At 50.6% G+C, this 19,577-nt stretch overlaps 1 protein-coding gene across 1 annotated transcript; it reads left to right on the forward strand.

Annotated features, from left to right (window-relative positions):
- Positions 1-152: 152 nt before the first annotated feature.
- Positions 153-18,022, forward strand: DHX38 (DEAH-box helicase 38). Its single transcript, XM_029210270.1, has 27 exons — positions 153-357; positions 2,402-2,743; positions 3,104-3,291; positions 3,961-4,065; positions 4,616-4,763; positions 4,907-5,025; positions 5,184-5,260; positions 5,710-5,865; positions 6,402-6,563; positions 6,773-6,880; positions 7,249-7,361; positions 8,828-8,965; positions 9,328-9,514; positions 9,660-9,845; positions 10,225-10,365; positions 10,699-10,809; positions 10,904-11,020; positions 11,186-11,293; positions 11,690-11,802; positions 12,519-12,727; positions 12,836-12,990; positions 13,394-13,549; positions 13,645-13,779; positions 13,970-14,095; positions 14,624-14,719; positions 16,136-16,257; positions 17,546-18,022. The coding sequence occupies exons 2-27, from the start codon at positions 2,421-2,423 to the stop codon at positions 17,628-17,630; spliced, it is 3,684 nt and encodes a 1,227-aa protein (XP_029066103.1). The 5' UTR covers positions 153-357; positions 2,402-2,420; the 3' UTR covers positions 17,631-18,022.
- Positions 18,023-19,577: the final 1,555 nt, after the last annotated feature.

Consider the following 19,577-nt stretch of genomic DNA (forward strand, 5'->3'; position numbering starts at 1 on the left):
TAAATATGACCGATCTCTTTAACTTCTCCTTCCCACATTCCACCTAGAGGCGGGGCGTCGCCTCTTAGACTAAGCGTGATTGGTCGTCAGGAGACTCGGAAGTGCCTCTGATCAGAGCCGCAGAGAAAGACAGTCTAGCCTTGCAAGCGTTCTGTCCCGCACTAGGAACGGGCGTTTTTCGGGCTGCTCTCGATGGTATCTTTGGACGGATAGAGGGGGCCGCGCAAAGTCTTATGGGACAATAATGGCGGCTTTCAAGGTGCGGATATTGGCTCTCTGAGGCGGTCTGAGCGAGGAGTGGCTGCGCCAGCGCCCCAGAATCCGGGACAGAAGGTCCCGAGAGTCGGACTTGGTGAGGTGAGTGTCCATTCTTCATTTCCGACCTTTTCTTCGCCAATCGTGGCGGCTCCAAGCGGCGGATATCGGCCCCTCGCTCAGGTTCGGGCCCAGGTTTGGAAAGTCTTGTCCCTGTCACCCAACTTGCGTTACTCACCTTAGGGATGCTGCCTAGGTCTTGCAAGACCGGCCTTTCTCCTTGCTCAGGTCAGATCCACCTTCCTGGCCTGGCCTCACAGAAGTCCAGGGATGCTGCCCGGGGGGTCACCCTGCTCACTTCCTATTAGTCCACTCCCAGACGGACACCGAGCCCAGCAGGGCTCCTTTTGTCTTCCTCTTCTCTGTCACAGTGGTATCTCTACCAGGTGATATCTTTTACTAGAATGTCAGCTCCAAAAAGGTCGGGAGTTTTGTCTGATTTGTTGTCTTCTTTATCTCTAATGCCAGAACAGCGATCGACTCACAGAAAGCACTCAGTAATTGTTGAATGAATGTATCCAGTTTTTTCTTCATTATTTTTCTTGTACCTCTTGTGGCTTCTTTGCCACTAATTATTCTTCACAAGCCAACACTTAGCTTCTTATTTACTTTTCTCAGCTGTTAGTTGTCCTGTTTGTCAGACTCCTTTTCCTGTGCTGCTGGCATCTTTCTTTGTTGTCCCTAGAAATTTCTGGCTCCCTGTTTCCTTTAATCAGTTTAAACTCATCATTCATTTATTCCTCAAACGTTTATTTTGCTAGGCACTGGGCAAAGCAGTCAACAAGACAGACAAGGTTCTCTCTCCTGCATAAAATGACATTCTAGAAGTATATTTTCTAGTTCAGACTACTGAGCAGAACATGTAAATCCTACCTTCCTGTTTAGATTTCCTCACATGAATACAGATGTCACCAATAGGTAGCTTTCCCTTTTCTCTTCTGCCTGATGGCATTTTTAAAAATGCAACTGTTGTTCATACTATATGTTCAGTCTGTTTAACAATATTCTTCTATAGAGCTGTATATGTTAATTAGAGCTGGGTGAAACATTCTGGATTCTGGTGGTGCCCTATCCCTTGACAGTTCTTTGCTTTACTGGCTTGTTGGAATGAGGGAAATTATTCAAGCACTCAGAATGGGATATGTTTATAAGTAGATTGTGTATAGTGGGAGGTAAAGAGGAATTTGTTATAAGTTGAATGCCAGAAAATCCTACAGTTACCTACTTTTCAGAAATATCATTTACTAGCCTGGTGATTCTCATTAATTTTTTTTTTTTTTTTGGTGAACTTGAATTGTTGCTAAATAGATTTCGACTGCTGTGAGAGAAGTGTTTTCTACAAAACACAATTCATTAAAGTATGGATCACATGGATGGTAGTCTTATACGTCAACAACTCTGCTATATCTGTAGTTTAAGGGAAGGGAGAGGACGAAGAACTTGTGTAAAAAAATGGTGAGGGACCCAAATCAATACCTTGGAGCACAGCAAGTGAAATAATGTAACGATGACATTTATGTAACTCTTTATGGTTACAGAGTGCTTTCACATACACTTTCATATTTGATTCTCACAATAACTCCATGGATTAGATAGAGCAAAAAGTATTTCCATTTTGCAGGTGTAGAAATTATGCCTAACCAAAGATTAAGTTATTTGCTTACAATCATGCAGGTAGAAAATGTCAAGAGCCTGGGTTCTAATTGAGGTTTCTGATTTAAAATCTAGTGGTGTTTTCCCTAAACTCCCTTTATAGATGCCATAATGCTCTAGTAAGTGTCCCTTAGTGAGGTCTGTTCTTGCCTGGATGATACCCTCTTGGATCCTGGTGTGTGTGTGTGTGTGTGTGTGTGTGTGTGTGTGTGTATCTGTTTCTGACGTGAGTTGGGGTGGAAGTAGGAAGATCTTTTGAGATTGTCGATGACTTGATGGACAGGTCTTGGTAAGAGGTAACTAAAGGAATTCTGATCTTGAGGGGGAGGTCAACCCCCCAGAGATCCATATACCTACGGTTATTCTGGGATGTAGCAGAGCTAAGCCTTTTCCTTTCTTATGTCTGATATCAAATGGTTTGTTTTCCTTCCAGAGAAATCCCAGAGCCTGTCATGGAGGACACCAGCGAGGATGCCTCGATCCATCGATTGGAAGGCACTGATGTGGACTCCCAGGTTGGCGGTCTTATTTTCAAGACCAAAAGTGCATCTAGTGAGCAGCATGTCTTCAAGGCCCCTGCTCCCCGCCCTTCATTGCTGGGACTAGACTTGTTGGCTTCCCTGAAAAGGAGGGAGAGAGAGGAGAAGGATGATGGGGAGGACAAGAAGAAGTCCAGAATCTCTTCCTATAAGGACTGGGAAGAGAGCAAGGACGACCAGAAGGATGCTGAGGAGGAGGGCAGTGACCAGGCTGGCCACAGTAGCCGGAAAGACAGGTAAGAGCCTTCGGGTGGACTGCCCCAAAGGGAATGAAAACGGAGGCCAGAAAATAGCATCTCATGTTTATCTCTCAGTTTTCTTGTTGGACATTTAGGACTTTATGATTTTACTGTGATTCTATAACATTGAGGCTAGATAAGAACTGGTATTTTCTTCAGATCTGGGGGAAGATTCAAAGGCACCTAAAGAGTAGATGATGGAGGTTAGAAGCGCTTACGGTTGTTGCCATATGCAAACCTGCCATACCAGGGAGATAAAGTGGAAAAGGCCAGGTCACATGTTTGGCCTGGCCAAAGGTTTGGGGCAGGTTTTTCTTCCATGGATAAGCCCTTTACCAGCTGCCCTCCCTGTTTCAGACATTATCGATCTGCTCGGGTAGAGACTCCATCCCATCCTGGTGGTGTGAGTGAAGAGTTTTGGGAACGCAGTCGGCAGAGAGAGCGGGAGTGGCGGGAACATGGTGTCTACGCCTCGTCCAAAGAAGAAAAGGATCGGAAGAAGGAGAGGTCGAGGGATCGAGACTGTGACCGCAAGAGAGACAGAGGTAAACTGCCCAGCAGAGTTCCTAGTGCCTGCTAAGCACCTGAATTAACATGTCGGCCTTTTTCCTGTTGTGGGAGTTTTTATAACACCCGTTAATTAGGGAACTCCATTTTCATGTCAGCCTGGTTGGTTTTGACCCTGTTGGTATTGGGATTAGCAGGCAGTTTAAGAAAAGAGCTGTTACTTGCAACATAGCTGCTTTGCTTGAGTGTGTGGTCCTCATTTTATCCTGAAAATTGGTGATAAAGGTGAAAATGGGTAATATGTTTGAGAAATCAGTTGACACTAGTGTTGGTGAGAGAAAAGGGATGGTGCTGTGGATCAAAGCTAGACATAAAATCCAATACTGGCTTTCCTCAGTGTTGTTTGATTTCTGTAGCTTGTAGGCTTGTAACTATTAAATAACTATTCATTATAGACTTGTAACTACTCTTTTTTGAATTCTTGCAGGAAAATAACTTACTGTGAGTTTGAAACTTTCTAGCCAGTAACTAATTTTTGCCCTTGAAAGAATGGGGATATGTGAGTTTCAGGAGCCCATGGATCGCATTAGAGCAGTGAGGTTGCACCTGTGAGTGAGTGGGGAGGCCTGTCCTTTCTCTAGGGTGAAGATGGGTGGAAGTTAGGATGGGACACCTGTTTTCTAAGCTCTGCCGGTGACTCCTCACAGATGAGCGGGATAGAAACAGGCACAGCAGCAGGTCGGAGCGAGATGGAGGGTCAGAGCGCAGCGGCAGAAGAAACGAACCTGAGAGCCCCCGACACCGGCCTAAAGGTAGTCTGAGCTGTTGCTTGTGGTTGTTTGTGAGAGCCAAGTGTATGAGAGGCAGGGTGAGTGACTCTCATCCTCAGTGGAACTGGGTTGGAATTCCTGATTTCACCATGAATTTCTGGGAATACTTGGTTCTGAGTCAGTTGATTCAGTTGGGAAGGCTGTGGACTTCTCTGTGGACACAGATATGCTCCCTTAACATGATTTGCCAGTTTGCTGAGTGGCCAGTTTTCCAAATGGTAGGAAAGAATAGGGAGCTGGGGGTGGGTGGGGTAGGGGCAGAAGAAGGTTTTAATACAAAGAAATATGTACATTCAAGAGGGATATGCTTGCAGAGATAAATTGGATATTCCTTAAAATGTTGTTATGAGCACAGATGAAAACTGGGACATTAAAATTCAGATATCTTTAAAAGCTGTCAAAACCATCTTATCCATTGCAAATAGGTGCAAAGTTTATAAATAGTAAAAGAAATTTGGTGAATTGACTTTCACCTAATGGCTCTATAGCCATGTCTTAGACGTTTCCTGTGGATGTGTCTTTTGTGGCCCAGATGCAGCCACCCCTTCAAGGTCTACCTGGGATGAGGAGGACAGTGGCTATGGCTCCTCCAAGCGCTCACAGTGGGAATCGCCCTCCCCAACACCTTCCTATCGGGATTCTGAGCGGAGTCATCGGCTGTCCAGTCGAGATAGGGACAGGTGACGTTCTGGGTGGTGCAGTCCAGGTTCTCTGGGTGGGCGGCACAGGGTGGGCGTGATTGGGGCTGGGAGGGCAGATGGTGGCTGGGGAACACATCTCAGCTTAGTGACTATTTAGTGAGGCTGGTTATACTGTTTCCCAGGTCTGTGAGGAGCAGGTACTCAGACGACACACCTCTGCCAACCCCATCCTACAAATACAATGAGTGGGCCGATGACAGAAGACATCTGGGGTCCACCCCACGTCTGTCCAGGGGCCGAGGTAAGGCAGGGTGGAAGTGGGAAGCAGGAAGCAGGGTCGCTTTTCCTGGTGGGGCTGGGCAAAGCCGGGCTGGGGCTGTGCTGCTTGGCAGGTCTGTGTGAGGCCACTGGGGATGAGCTGGGACCGTGCAGACTGACCTGCTACGTGTTCTCCCACAGGGAGACGTGAGGATGGCGAAGAAGGAATTTCATTTGACACAGAAGAGGAGCGGCAGCAATGGGAGGATGACCAGAGGGTAAAAACTACATCTTTGAGGGATTGAATGAGGGGTGGTGGCCATCTGTCAGTGAGTGGGTGACCGGGGGTGTCTGAGCACAAGGGTCATGGGTTACACTGTAGTGGAACCGGACGTTGAGCCACATTCAGTCTCGAAGCCATGGAATCTCTTTCCAGGCAAAGGCTCTGTGGTCAAACTTCTCACCAAATGCAGGTCAGACTTAACTTTTTCGGCTGTGTGCTGGTGCCATCGTGTGGTAAATGTAAGAAGTGCCGTCATGGTGGGCTGCGCTGTAAACTGTGCTTCTCCTCTAGGTGGCTCGTCTTACAGCCTCTCTTGTGTCTCTCACGAGGATTGCTATGCTACACCAGTGACTTCTTACCAAACACGTCCTCCCCTTCTGGCCACGTCTTGCACAGAAACTCGATCTGCGCCTTGTTCTTATTGCTTTGTCTCTTGTGCCACAGCAAGCTGACCGGGATTGGTACATGATGGATGAGGGATATGATGAGTTCCACAACCCCCTGGCCTACTCCTCTGAGGACTACGTGAGGAGGCGGGAGCAGCACCTGCACAAACAGAAGCAGAAGCGCATTTCGGCTCAGCGGAGGCAGATCAATGAGGTGAGGCTGCCCACAGAAGGTGGAGCAGATTCAGCTGGAGAAGCGGCAGGTCACATGCACCTGCCGACGGCACAGCTTGTCTCCCCGCTGCTGACGTCATAGACTTAGCGATTCCTCTGGAGGCAGAGGGGTGGGCAGGGAACTTATCAGTAACTTAAGAAAAACCCAACCCAAATCGTGATTTCCGTCTTCTGCAGTAGTTCCTGGAGGGGTGCTGTTGATGGGAACTGGGAGGTCAGGCCCCGGCTCTGTGGTGTGTCCTTTGTGTCTCTCAGCGGGGCCAGGGACAGTCACCGTTTGTGTATCCATATAGAGGTTCTGCCTTAGATACAACGGGTTGCTTCTGGGAAGAGTACTGCAGGTGGTTTGGGATCAGCGATTCTTCTGTCTAAGGAGCTGCAGGGTAGAGGGGCCCGTGACATCTCTGCAGCCCCTGTGGCCCTTCTGTCAGGACCCTCTGCGTGGCCTCACCTGGGACCTTTCAGGATGGCCTTGCAGTTGCAGTCTTAACGTGGCCTCCCGTTGTATCCTCACAGGATAACGAACGCTGGGAGACCAACCGCATGCTCACCAGCGGGGTGGTACATCGGCTGGAGGTGGACGACGACTTTGAAGAGGACAGTGCAGCCAAGGTCCATCTGATGGTGCATAACCTGGTGCCTCCCTTTCTGGACGGGCGCATCGTCTTCACCAAGCAGGTGAGGGTCCTCTGTTGTCAGAGAGAAGAACGCTCAGAGAAGCCTGAAATGGGAAAAGAAAGAAAGAGAAAGGAAAGGAGAGGAAAAAAGCCCCATCACGATAGGGGTAGGGTAGCAACCCTTCGTTTACCAGGGCCAGTACGAAGTGGACCTTTGTGTTGAGTTTAATGGTCAGCGCAGAATTTCTCTTTTTCCTCAACCTCCTGCAGCCAGAGCCTGTGATTCCAGTCAAGGACGCCACTTCTGACCTGGCCATTATCGCTAGAAAAGGCAGTCAAACAGTGCGGAAGCACAGGGAGCAAAAGGAACGCAAAAAGGTTGGTTTCTCGTCTTCTAGGGCCAGAGAGTATCTGCCTATTTTTTTGTTTTTTTTTCTTTTTTTTAAAGATCACGTTCCACCTCACAGGTAGGGTTCCTATTGGCAGTTAGAGGAAACTCATTGAGCAAGAAACAGCCCTTGTGGGAGGGTATTGCATTCCTCCTCCAGGGCCTCAGTTAAGATAATCCGGGGCCTGGTGTCTCAGGAGCTTCAGACATAAGATTGGGAGGCATGGCTCGGTGCCACTGCTACCTTGTGGGAATTTACTGCCTGCTAGATGAAGCCTGTTGTCAGATGGGATTGATTTTCCGTGGACCGCAGTTGTGTCACGGGATGGAGCAGATTGACTTTTTGTGTCTTTTTCAGGCTCAACACAAACACTGGGAATTGGCTGGAACCAAACTGGGAGATATAATGGGTGTCAAAAAAGAGGAAGAGCCGGATAAAGCTCTGACAGAGGACGGTAAAGTGGACTACAGGTAGGAGTCTCGCCAGCAGCAGGTGTCTCTGAAGATGGGGCCTCAAGGGGTCTGATAGGATTCGTCACTCACCAATAGGAAAATGATGTCATTTTGAGTCTCTGGTCCCTTCCTCCTGGTCTTTTCGACTTTTCTGAGATAACATTCCTACTGTCGCCCCTGATACTGCAGGAGCTTCTTCTGTGCCAGGCAGCACCACAGAACTCACAGATATTCAGTCATTGGATTCTCATGACAGTCCCATGGGACAGGTGTAATCTTTCCCATTTTTCATGCGAGGAGGATGAGGTCCAGGGAGGTTAAGTAACTTGTTTGAGGTTACCCAGCTAGAAATGGTGGAGTGTGGATCACACCCAGACAGTCTAGTTTCAGAGCCCACACTCTTAGCCACTCTGCCAGAGTGCCTTTCAGATGCTCAGTGTGAGAAAGTGTGCTTTGCACCCTTAGATTTTAGTTCAATCTAAGGAAGAAGTATTTTTAATAGAAGTTTGAGAATAGAAAGGATTGTCTTCTCAGGTAGTGACTTCCCCATTCATAGAGGTATTTAAGCAGATGTTGGATAACTGCTTATTGGGCTTTCCTCATTGTGTAGGTGGCTGAACTCAAATGTCCCTTCTGAATCTCATTGAACACTCTGAAATCCTACAAAATTGTCATCTGGGTTAATAATTCTCTATAACCCTGTGAGAAGTGAGAAGTTGGTGCTATTGATCAGCCCTTGTTAGTTTCTAGTTAATTTAATCCCATAGGTGTTAATTGTTAGCTGACCGGGAGTGACTGGGATGTTAGAAACAGGAAGCTTGACAGAGCCTGGGCTCAAATCTGTTGGAGGAAAAGTCTCTTGGGGAAGGGATGGGTGGAGACTGTAGACTAATGTAGGTAAGGTAGGACTGGTACCTTTTTCGCTCTGCAGCCTGGGGATGTACGTGTGTCGGATACTTGAGCGCTTTCAGTGGAAGCTGTAGGTAAACGTCAAGTGGGATTGTTCTCACAGTTCTTTAAAAGTGAAGCCTTGTGGACTCTGCTGTCCCACCAAGAGGTGGGAGTGAGTCTGACCTTGGCCATGACTGTAACCACAGCTCCTCCTTTCAGCCTGTTAAGTGTGGTGCTGACATTGCCCAGGGTTGTTCCATATAAGGTGATGACCTGTGGATTTCAGCTCCTCTTCCGGCTGAAGTCTTTCAGGGCAGAGGATTTGCCACTCGCTGATCTGTAGCTCCTCTGAGCCCTCTGCAGCTGTGTGTCCTGGGGGCGTTGAGCAGGTTTTGGATGATGGATTCTCAGACAGCAGTCTGGTCCCTTAGGACAGAGGAGATGAGCAGCACCTGGCAGCTGTGGCGTCTCAAAGATTTACTGCATATTTGAAGCAGTGCTCACTTCTGGGTGTAGGAAGCAGGGCAGTAACCCAGTCAGGAGAGAAGATGTGGGAAGCTGTGCAGGGCGCTTAGGCTGCTGTGTGTTCTCAGGACAGAGCAGAAGTTTGCAGACCACATGAAGAAAAAGAGCGAAGCCAGCAGTGAATTCGCAAAGAAGAAGTCTATTCTGGAGCAGAGGCAGTACCTGCCCATCTTTGCTGTGCAGCAGGAACTGCTCACGATTATCAGGTAACTGTGTCCACCCCGGGTCGGGATTCCGCTGTTGAATCAGGTGTCCCGTTTTCTCCGGTATGTACTCCACAGCTCTTTTTCTTTTGGGTATGGCATCCGGTGGAGAAGGGAAAGGATTTTTCCCTCACTTGGGTGCGCTGGGCTACCCTGCTTGAAGTAAGCAAGATGGCATCGTTTTGTTTTAGTTCATTTGTTTAAACCATACTGTCTTCCAGACTTTTTAGAGGGTGTTTCAGTATAAGACCGTTTTCCCAGGGAAATCCTCCCTGCGCAGGCATGCTCCTTGGATAGCTACAGGTGGGGGTAGGAGGTGGCCTTCCACTCGGGCCGATTCACCCTTTATCTTCTCTTCCTTGCAGAGATAATAGCATCGTGATCGTGGTTGGGGAGACAGGGAGTGGTAAGACCACTCAGCTGACCCAGTACCTGCATGAAGACGGTTACACGGACTATGGGATGATTGGGTGCACCCAGCCCCGCCGTGTGGCTGCCATGTCGGTGGCCAAGAGAGTCAGTGAAGAGATGGGGGGCAACCTTGGTGAGGAGGTGAGTGGGCGCAAGCGCTGAGCTGTGTAGTTCTTGCCCGGTAGCTTCTGTCATTTGGGCTGATCTGCTGAGGCCTGGACCCAGCTCGGGGTGTGCAAGGGCGACTGGGCGCCCAGAGCTTCTGAGCGGTCTCTCTGGCCTCCAGGTGGGTTATGCCATCCGTTTCGAAGACTGCACTTCAGAAAGCACCTTGATCAAGTACATGACTGATGGAATCCTGCTGCGAGAGTCCCTCCGGGAAGCGGACCTGGATCACTACAGCGCCATCATCATGGATGAGGCCCACGAGCGCTCCCTCAACACCGACGTGCTCTTTGGGCTGCTCCGGGAGGTGAGGGCTGCGGGTCCAGCCTCTGTGCCTGTGGGGCTTGGACCACCGCCCTGCCAGGAGTTAGTGACGAGGCACTCCAGGCGGGCTGGGGTCTAGCCTGGGGAAGCTGAGGGGGTCTTTGACAGGCCGAGTTGCCCCTGAGGCCCTTGGCTGCGGGGTTCAGAGCTGGTGGTGGTTTACTCTGTTCTTGCTCAGCTGAGCGACCCGTGGCTCTCCTGGCTGTGGCTCCACGGCTTCAGTTCAGGATTGTTATGAATCTAATGAGCCATCCGTCAGCTCTGACTTCTGTTTCATTTGGTAGTGATGCCGATGAGACTGGAGGGCAGAAGCCAAGGGTCCCAAAACTGTGGGGAAGCCTCTGACTGACTTCTTCTTTTAGGTGGTGGCTCGGCGCTCAGACCTGAAGCTCATCGTCACATCGGCCACCATGGACGCAGAGAAATTTGCTTCCTTTTTTGGGAATGTCCCCATCTTCCACATCCCTGGTCGTACCTTCCCTGTTGACATCCTCTTCAGCAAGGTACTGAGGCCCTGTTTTGGAACTGCCCTGACCCTTGATGAGGAGCTGGTTGGGGGATGTGGAGTGGCACACTGAGTCTGGAGAGGTTTTGTGGGGACCCTGGGAGCCTGCGGCTATAGGGCTTGGAGGCGAAGGACTGCACTCTGGGGAGATTTCGCTTGGTTGTTTCTTTGGAGTGGACGTGCAGGGCTCAGGGAGGGCCATCAGGCCTGTCTGCAGGTGCGGCAGCCCTGAGAGTTCATCGGCTCTAGCCCCTGACCAGAACTGGGTCACCAGTTCCCAGTGGGGGCTTGGCCTGCATTCCCTCTCACGGTGTCCCTCACTGGTTTGCAGACCCCCCAGGAGGATTATGTGGAGGCCGCAGTGAAGCAGTCTCTGCAGGTGCATCTGTCGGGGGCCCCCGGGGACATCCTTATCTTCATGCCTGGCCAAGAGGACATCGAGGTGCGTGCCTCGGTCATGACTGGGATGAACGGGTGTGTCCTTCGTGTGAGAACTGGGGGATCTGGTGTCTCACAGCTCCTCTCTGTGCCCTCAGGTGACCTCAGACCAGATTGTGGAGCATCTGGAAGAACTGGAGAACGCGCCTGCCTTGGCTGTGCTGCCCATCTATTCCCAGCTGCCTTCTGACCTCCAGGCCAAAATCTTCCAGAAGGTGAGATGGGTCCCCACCTTGGGATTCCCCCAGACTCCCCCAAAGGAGGGCAAGAGGGAGGGTGTTACTTTTCTGGCATGGGTGGGGTGTACTTTTCTCCTTGTGGGGTTTTTCCTACCTGAAGGCCTACAGCCTTCCCTCCATGAGTGTCCTGTCCGGCTCCAGGCTCCGGATGGCGTTCGGAAGTGTATTGTTGCCACCAACATTGCTGAGACCTCTCTGACTGTCGATGGCATCATGTTTGTTATCGATTCTGGTTATTGTAAATTAAAGGTAAGAGGAGACAGGCACCGGGGCCCTGGGCCTTCACCCAGAGCTAAGTCAGCCAAGGGGGTGGGAAGGCAGGCCCTGGGTCCTTGGCCCTCAAACGACGATTGCTCATGGAAGTGGTGGTGGTGTTTATTGAGTGCTGGTTTTGCTGTGTGCTTGATTCATTCCATCCTTGTGATAACTCGAGGTAGACACACAGTTTACATAGCTCGATAGAGATTGTGGAGCTGGTGTTTAGGGGAAATTTCTTGAGGTTCCTGGTTCCGAAAGATGGCTGCTTACATCGCTAAGACACTTCATTCTGTGATGTGTAGCAACCAGGGTTTGTCTTTGTCTCAAGCCTGCCTCCCTTTTTCCCCTCACTCTGTCCTTAGTCAGTTCTTTGCTGTCCCCTCCTAGGTCTTCAACCCCAGGATTGGCATGGATGCTCTGCAGATCTACCCCATCAGCCAGGCCAATGCCAACCAGAGGTCGGGGCGAGCCGGCAGGACGGGCCCAGGTCAGTGTTTCAGGTAGGAGCCCTGTGCTAGCCTGCTTTCTGGGGTGGAGCCCCAGCTGGGGTGGGAAGGCTTGGACTGTGATCCTGCAGAGAGGTGATCCCTGAGGCTGGGAACCAATGGTGGGGCAGCCGCTTGTTGGTCCTCTCATCACATGCTGCTGAGTGGAGGAAGCTGCCTCCCAGGCAGCCCTGAGGTCTGAGCGGCCTTGGGTTTTAGGAAGACCTGTGTTGGAGGTGTCTGCGGCGGGTGACCGGTGATTACAGTGTGCCTCCTCCCAGAAGATAAATGTGAACAAATTACAGCACCCGTTCTTTTTTCCTTCTCCAATTACTCTCTCTCTCTTTTTTGTTCCGATTTGTAAAAATAATGTATTAACCATAGAAATTCAGAAAATCTAGAAAAATATAAAGGAAAAAAACCCCAGCCATAATTCTAGTCCCAGGCTCACTGGTTCCAGAAATGAAACAAGTACATAGGAGACTCCAGCAGAATGGTGAATTGTCAGGACTGAGCTTTGAGTAGGTGGAGATTCGTGATTGTAATGGAAAGGGGGAGGTGGGGGGAAGAAATGAGGACTTCTCCTCCTTACCCGTGGCTTTCATCTGCACTGCCTCTTCTGGGTGCACAAGCCCAGTGTTGGTCCCTGTGTAGACAGCCGGGCATATTTGAGGGGCTCAGCCGGGCAGCATGGTGGGAAGTGCGGCAGGACTGCGTCTTCTCCCCCACAGGCTCTACACCCAGAGCGCCTACAAGAATGAGCTCTTGACCACCACGGTGCCCGAGATCCAGCGGACCAACCTGGCCAACGTGGTGCTGCTGCTCAAGTCCCTGGGGGTGCAGGACCTGCTGCAGTTCCACTTCATGGACCCGCCCCCGGAGGACAACATGCTCAACTCCATGTATCAGCTCTGGATCCTCGGGGCCCTGGACAACACAGGTGCTGTGGCCCCGGGAGCCGGGCAGGGCCCCGTGGGCTCTGGCGCCTGGGTTCTCCCTCTTATGGCACTGTGTCCACTGACCGTGCGGATTTGCTCCTCTCTCCCAGGCGGTCTGACCTCGACCGGGCGGCTGATGGTGGAGTTCCCGCTGGACCCGGCCCTGTCTAAGATGCTCATTGTGTCCTGTGACATGGGCTGCAGCTCCGAGATCCTGCTCATCGTCTCCATGCTCTCGGTCCCAGCCATCTTCTACAGGCCCAAGGTGGGAGATGCTGTCCGGCTCCTCTCCTCCCAGGGATCTCGGGAGGTTATGGGCTCAGGGAAGGTTGAGAGAGGGGAGTAGTTTCTCTCTGTGTTGTTAAGACAGAGTGGAGGGAGGGGCAGGAATCAGTTTCCAAAGAGTGGTTTTGCTGTTTTATGTTAAGCAGGTTGGGGTAGGGGAAGGGGTGGGCAAGATCCATGGTTCTCAGGGAGTGTTTTGCAGTTTTTTCTAGGATGGCTGTGCCTGAGCCCTCACATTTTAGAATAAATATTTTGTTGTAAACTAATTTATTTTTCCTATATTGTCAGGCACTACGTCGATGTGTTTTTAGTTGTGGTGAGGGTAGATGATAGTGTGAGATAGCTCTTCTCATTGGACCTGGACTTCCCTTTTTCCTTCCTAGGGCCGAGAGGAGGAGAGCGATCAAATCCGGGAGAAGTTTGCAGTCCCTGAGAGTGACCATCTGACCTACCTGAATGTCTACCTGCAGTGGAAGAACAACAGTTACTCTACCATCTGGTGTAACGATCATTTCATCCATGCCAAGGCCATGCGGAAGGTGGGGGCAGTGGCCGAGACAAGCAGCACGTTGGGAGGAGGGTTGGGATGCAGGGAAGGAGGGCTCCATCCTTGTCTACCTGTGTCCTGCTCTAGGTCCGGGAGGTGCGGGCTCAGCTCAAGGACATCATGGTGCAGCAGAGGATGAGCCTGGCCTCGTGTGGCACTGACTGGGACATTGTCAGGAAGTGTATCTGTGCTGCCTATTTCCACCAGGCAGCCAAGCTCAAGGTGAGCCTAGTAGGGCTATGGCCCCTCTGGGCCTGATACTTCTTTCGAGGGCAGAGGTCTCCTGTCTCATTGTACAGTCCTGCAGATCTGGGCTTCCCCCAAAAGCCTGTGTCAAGACAGTACTGGACTGGGTAGCGGCCCAGATGTGCAGTGTTTTGCAATGTAGCCACCTGTTGCATCTCTTCCGTAGGGAATCGGGGAGTATGTGAATATCCGGACAGGCATGCCCTGCCACCTGCACCCCACCAGCTCCCTCTTTGGAATGGGCTACACCCCAGACTACATTGTGTATCACGAGTTGGTCATGACCACCAAGGTGAGTCTTTTCCAAGGCAGCCTGTATGACTGTAGGCCCACTTGGCTGGGCCAGGCCTTTGTAATAACCCTTTGCCGCCTTCTGGGATGGATTTTGAGCTTGGGAGGCTTAAGGCTACATGCGTTGCTTGCAGGGAAATTGAGGTTGGTTTTCAGTTGGGGGTTTGGGGAAGTTTATATGGATACACAGTTAACCTCTAGATTCCAGTGGCCTCGGCTGTGCCAGCAGGATTGTTTCCAACTTGCTGCCGCGGACAAGCAAGCCCTTTTGGTGTTGTTAGAAGGGTTTTCTGAGGGGCTGGGCCTTTTCTGTTGGACAATAGGGGCCTTTTTCTCAAGCATGGAGGAATTTGGATGGGAGAAGGGATTAGAATCCCAGTGTCTGCGGCTTTCCCTTGCCTTTTTCAGCCTCACAGGGCTAGGGGTAGGCCCTTCCCATACAGCTCCTAATTGTGGAACTGCTCTGGGAGGGACAGCTCAAAGCATTGGTCCTTCTGTGACCACCGCTTTGTGGCCCTTCTGCCTGCAGGAGTACATGCAATGTGTGACTGCTGTGGACGGAGAGTGGCTGGCAGAGCTGGGCCCCATGTTCTACAGCGTGAAACAGGCAGGAAAGTCTCGGCAGGTAAGGATCCTGTGCTTTTCTATGGAGGATCTGTTTGTCTCTGGGATCCGCTTTCCCCTCAGCCTGGTATTAAAGACACATCGTCATCTGGCTTCCCTTCACTTCTCTGTCAAACATAAAAGTTGTGATCCAGGCAGGTTAGTCTGTCTGATCTCCCCCCACCCACTCCATTTGCTTGGTCTGCTGAGCCTTAAAAAAAACAACTTATTATTGAAAAGTCCAAATACTCATAAAAGTGGACAGAAACAGTATAATGAGCCACGAGTTCCTCACTTAGCTTCCATAATTATCAACATTCTGCCCAACCTTGTTTCTTATTCCCACCCCGCTCCATACATATTGGTTTTTCCTGGAATATTTTAAAGCATACCTCAGACATTATATTTTTTCACCCATAAACACTTGAATATGTGCCTCTAAAAGGACTTTCAAAAATTAAAACATAACCTCCATGCAAATCTTACTCAACAGAATTAATCCTTAATGTTGCTAAAGTCTCCACTTCTTATTCATGTTTCCTTTTTTATTCCAAAGATAATTTTTTATAATTGATTTGCTTGAATTTGGATCCAGGCGTTGAAATTTGTCATTATATATATTAAGTCTTTTATTCTGGAACAAGCTCTGCCCCCACTCATTTTTTATGGCATTGACTTATCGGAGAAAACAGGTTGGTCATCTTGTAGAATGTTCCACGTTCTCTTTTGAGCTGATTGCTTCCTCAACATATTTAACTTTTGCCTCTATCCCATGTGCTTTCTGTAAGCTAGTCATTAATCTAAAGCCTTGGTTAGATTCAGATTCAGCTGTTTCGGGTAAGGATGCATAAATGCATGTGGTGCTGTGAACCTCCTTTTAGATCCAGTCAGGAGGCACATAAGGTCTGGTGGTGCCACTTTTGAAGACACTAGGATTGCTCAGTGGTCCCACCTGTCCCTCCGTTATAAATTCTCTCCCTACTTCTCGGTCTCCTGACAGTCTTGGTGTCCACTGGTGGCTCCCAGCTGGAGGCGGGGCTGCAGAATGTTGTGGACTTTAGCTTCCCCCCTTCTCAGCATAGTCCTCCCCACACCGGGCCCGCACACATCTTCCTGTGTCCGTCCTCTCCAGCCAGATGTCATGTCTTCTCTGTTTCCTGTACTTCCTGGCATGGTTATGAACTTGGTTAGAGCATGTAAGCACTTAGCAAATTGAGTGGAGGGCTGAGGCATGACAGGGTGAGGACTCAATCATCCAATGTCTGTCTTGGATCAGTGAGCAAAGCAGGCCTCAGTGCTGGGGCAGGGAGCTGTGTGTCCCTGCCTTTGGGAGCTGGCAAGGTCTACCCAGCACCTGGCTTGCAGCAGGGAGATGGGTGCAGACTGGCCCTCCTCACCCGCCAATCCCCAGTGACCCCAGTACCTCTCCCTTCTCTAGGAGAACCGCCGACGGGCCAAAGAGGAAGCCTCTGCCATGGAGGAGGAGATGGCACTGGCCGAGGAGCAGCTGCGGGCCCGGCGGCAGGAGCAGGAAAAGCGCAGCCCCCTGGGTAGTGTCAGGTGAGCTGTGGTCTCGGGACTCTTGTCCTGATGGAGCCCACCAGCTGGACTGACCAGGCCCTGAGGCAGGGTCGCGATTTAAGAGAAGTTAAATGTGCAGAGGTGAATTGGTGACGAGTTGACTGTGGTCACGTGGAGACGGGAGGGGTTTTGGACATACTTTCAAGGAGTGGTGATACAGCTGCAACTCCTGGTCGTTGTTTGTTATGTTGTGATGGGGCCCAAGGTGGGCTGGAGCGGCAGAGTAGGTCTCACAGCTTTACCAACAGGCTAGGGCTTGGACATCACGGTGGAGAGGCAAGGCCAGGAGAGCCTTGGGCACCTGCGTCTGCCCTGGTGCCTGGAGTTAGACCGCACAGGTGAAGGGCATAGTCCCTGCAAGACTGCCCTCACCTCAGTCACCACCTGCAAGTTGGGGGGTACCCAGGGTCACCCTCATTTCTCACCAACTTGTTACAAATTTGGGGATCCCCATGGACTCCCTCAGGTTTGATAATTTGCTAGAATACCTCGCAGAACTCAGGAAAGTACTATACATATTACAGTTTTATTATAGCAAAAGGACACAGAACCAGCCAAAGGGAGAGATGTATAAAGTGAGGTCTGAGAGGGTCTTAGATGTGAAGTCTTCCATTGTCCTTGGGGTCATGTTACCCTACTGGCACATTACACAGAGTATTGTCACCAGGGAAGCTCACCCGAGCTTTGGTGCCCAGAGTTTTATTGGGCAGGACCCATGTGTTGACTTAGTCTCCAATCCCTTTTCCCTCCCCAGAGTCTGGGCTAATAGCACGAGGCTCAAAGCACAGCCCTCTAATCCCAGGTTGGTTTTTCTGGCAGGGCAGCCACCATCCTGAGTCATCTCATTTGCATAAACTATCAGATGTGGTCCACCGTGAATAACAGAGACACTCCAGTCCCTTGGGAAATTCCAAGGGTCTAGAGATACTTCCAGGAACTGGGGACAAAGCCCAGCCACAGCTCGAGTGGCGGCCTGGTGAGGTGGAGGGAAGACTCCCTTCATAGCTCACCTAGGGGATATGAATGGAATTGTTAAAAAATCTCATAACGTGCCTCAGTGGATATAAGAAAGAGGTGCTATCTCATTCTGCTCCCGATCACACATAGGGAAGGCGAGGGGAGTGGAAGTGTGCTAGGGGCGGAGACCCTGCAGCCCCAAAGCCTGCTCACACACAGAAGCAGCAAGACCTCAGGCTCCTCGTCCTCCTGTGTGTCCTGGCCGGAGTGAGCAGCAGTGCGATTCCTAACCCCTCTTCTGTGTCTCCAGGTCTACAAAGATCTACACCCCAGGTCGGAAAGAGCAAGGGGAACCCATGACCCCTCGCCGCACACCAGCCCGCTTTGGGCTCTGAGCTGATGCTGTCCCTGAAGAGGAGGGGGGCCAGGTGTTGAGTCATGAGCCCCGTGGCTGGAGCGCCCAGGCCTGCCGACAAAACCGTTTCATCTGTGTGCTTTCATTTGTGTACATCATGGCCCTGGGGGCACCTGTTGCGGCCAGGCTCTGCCATGGAGGAGGTGGGAGTTTCTCGGTGCAGGCGTGGGGCCGCAGAGCAGCTGCCAGGACCACGAGAGGTGGCCGGACCCACCGTATTCAAATAAACTGTCCCCGGGACACTTGGTGTATGAATGACATGGCTGTGACTATGTTTTTTAAAATTCTTGTGTAAAACAGCACAATAGACCTAGGGGGAATTATAATTTGGTTATAATTCGGGATTTGGAAATAAATTTATTGTTTGTAAAATGTTATTGTATTTCTGACTCTTCTTTTCCCCTGACTGCCCTAAATCACACATTAGAGAACAGGCAGAACGCTGACTTTCCTTGGATGGATCCTTGTAGAACTTTAGCTCGCCCTTATTTCTGTTCTCCAGGCAGTGCCTCTTAGAGGAGGGGTTGATGGGGTGGGACTCAGCTGACAGGGAAGGAGAATGGCCTGGGGCACCAGCACCTGGCAGGGCTGGGGCAAGGCGGCCACGGTGGCCAGGAAGTGGGAGGAAGGTGAGCAGCCGCGCACCCTCTGTCCTTTCCCATGGGCGGGTTGGCTGCTCTCTTGCTCAGAATGGCCGAAGTTTCTTCCGTTATGTGTTGTGTATTCATGGAAAATAGTGTAAAATGCTGCTTATCGGTTTTCACGTAAAAGATGATGCTTACGCTAGAATCACTAGTCTCTTCTGTTGTCAAGCAGCCTCAGCAGTGTGCTGAGGTGCCGGCTGGTGAGGCACGTGGCATACACAGATGCCACAGAATAAGTGGGGAGGCTCCCCGCCCCCAGCAGCTGTACCCGAATCTGCTTTGGCTTCTGGACTTCTGCCCAAGAATCTGTTTGCACTCTGTCTCCAATGCTTTCTTTTTAACTATGGACCCTTTCCATTCAGATCTACCTTCCTTCCAGCTTTAATATTCCGATTTAATACTCTGCTTTTCACCATCTCTTCCTCAGATGATAACTGATTCTTTTTCTAGAGGTACAAAAGCGTTTCTTGGCAATGACCCGGAAGTGGATTCCTGAGACTGGTGTGAGAGAACAGTAAGGTTGTTGAACTGGACAGGGGTCCCCTGCCTTGCTCTCAGCCATGTGCGTCTACCCTTTAATGCCTACTTGAGAGGAGCAGGATACTTTAGACATCTTAGAAATATCAGCAGTTGAGGGTCTCAGGCTGAGATAGGGGGCTCATTCTGGGGACCCCGGGGCTAGCTTGCTGGGCCCTGCCTATGGCAGGAAGCTTCCTCCTCATATGGGATGTGCAGAGGAGGCTCAAAGGCAAGTGTACATGGCCACATGGTGGTTCTAGGGAGCTCCTCCTTCCCTTTAGTAAGGCGGCGGCTGGGGTTTGTTCTGGGTTCCTTTAGCTCAGGGGGAGAAGAATTATACTCCAGGTAGGTAGAAGAGGATCTGTCACAAAGGATTCTGCGGCCCCCAAAGTAGCAGAATCTGAGTGACCCTCCGACTGGGTGGCTGAAGCGCTTTATCTGTAATCCCCTCGGCTAAGTCCTAGCTTTATAATCGTTTCTTTTTTGTTATTTTTTTTAACGTGGCTTTAGGTGCACAGCAAAATTGAGCAGGAGGTACAAAGATTTCTCCTATATCTGCTTCCCCTGCCCCCAAACCTGCACAGCCTCCCCACTATGAGCATCGCCCACCGCTGTGGTTCGATTGTTACAACTGATGAGCCTGCGCTGACACATCATTACCCCCTAAAGTCCGTAGTTTACCTTAGGGGTCACCCTTGGTGTCTGTACATTCTATGGGTTAGGACAAATGCATCCACCATTATAGTTTCATACAGAGACCATGT

The sequence above is a fragment of the Monodon monoceros genome, unplaced genomic scaffold, assembly GCF_005190385.1.
Source record: "Monodon monoceros isolate NGI ecotype Baffin Bay Population unplaced genomic scaffold, NGI_Narwhal_1 Super_Scaffold_10, whole genome shotgun sequence".
In the NCBI taxonomy this organism is placed as follows: domain Eukaryota; kingdom Metazoa; phylum Chordata; class Mammalia; order Artiodactyla; family Monodontidae; genus Monodon; species Monodon monoceros.

Excerpts from the sequence above, each read along its gene's own strand:
- DHX38 (XM_029210270.1), top strand. The coding sequence starts at position 2,421 with ATGGAGGACACCAGCGAGGATGCCTCGATCCATCGATTGGAAGGCACT. Across the intron at positions 6,881-7,248 it reads AGCAAAAGGAACGCAAAAAG|GCTCAACACAAACACTGGGA; the intron begins GTTGGTTTCTCG and ends TGTCTTTTTCAG. Across the intron at positions 13,780-13,969 it reads ACCAGGCAGCCAAGCTCAAG|GGAATCGGGGAGTATGTGAA; the intron begins GTGAGCCTAGTA and ends TCTCTTCCGTAG.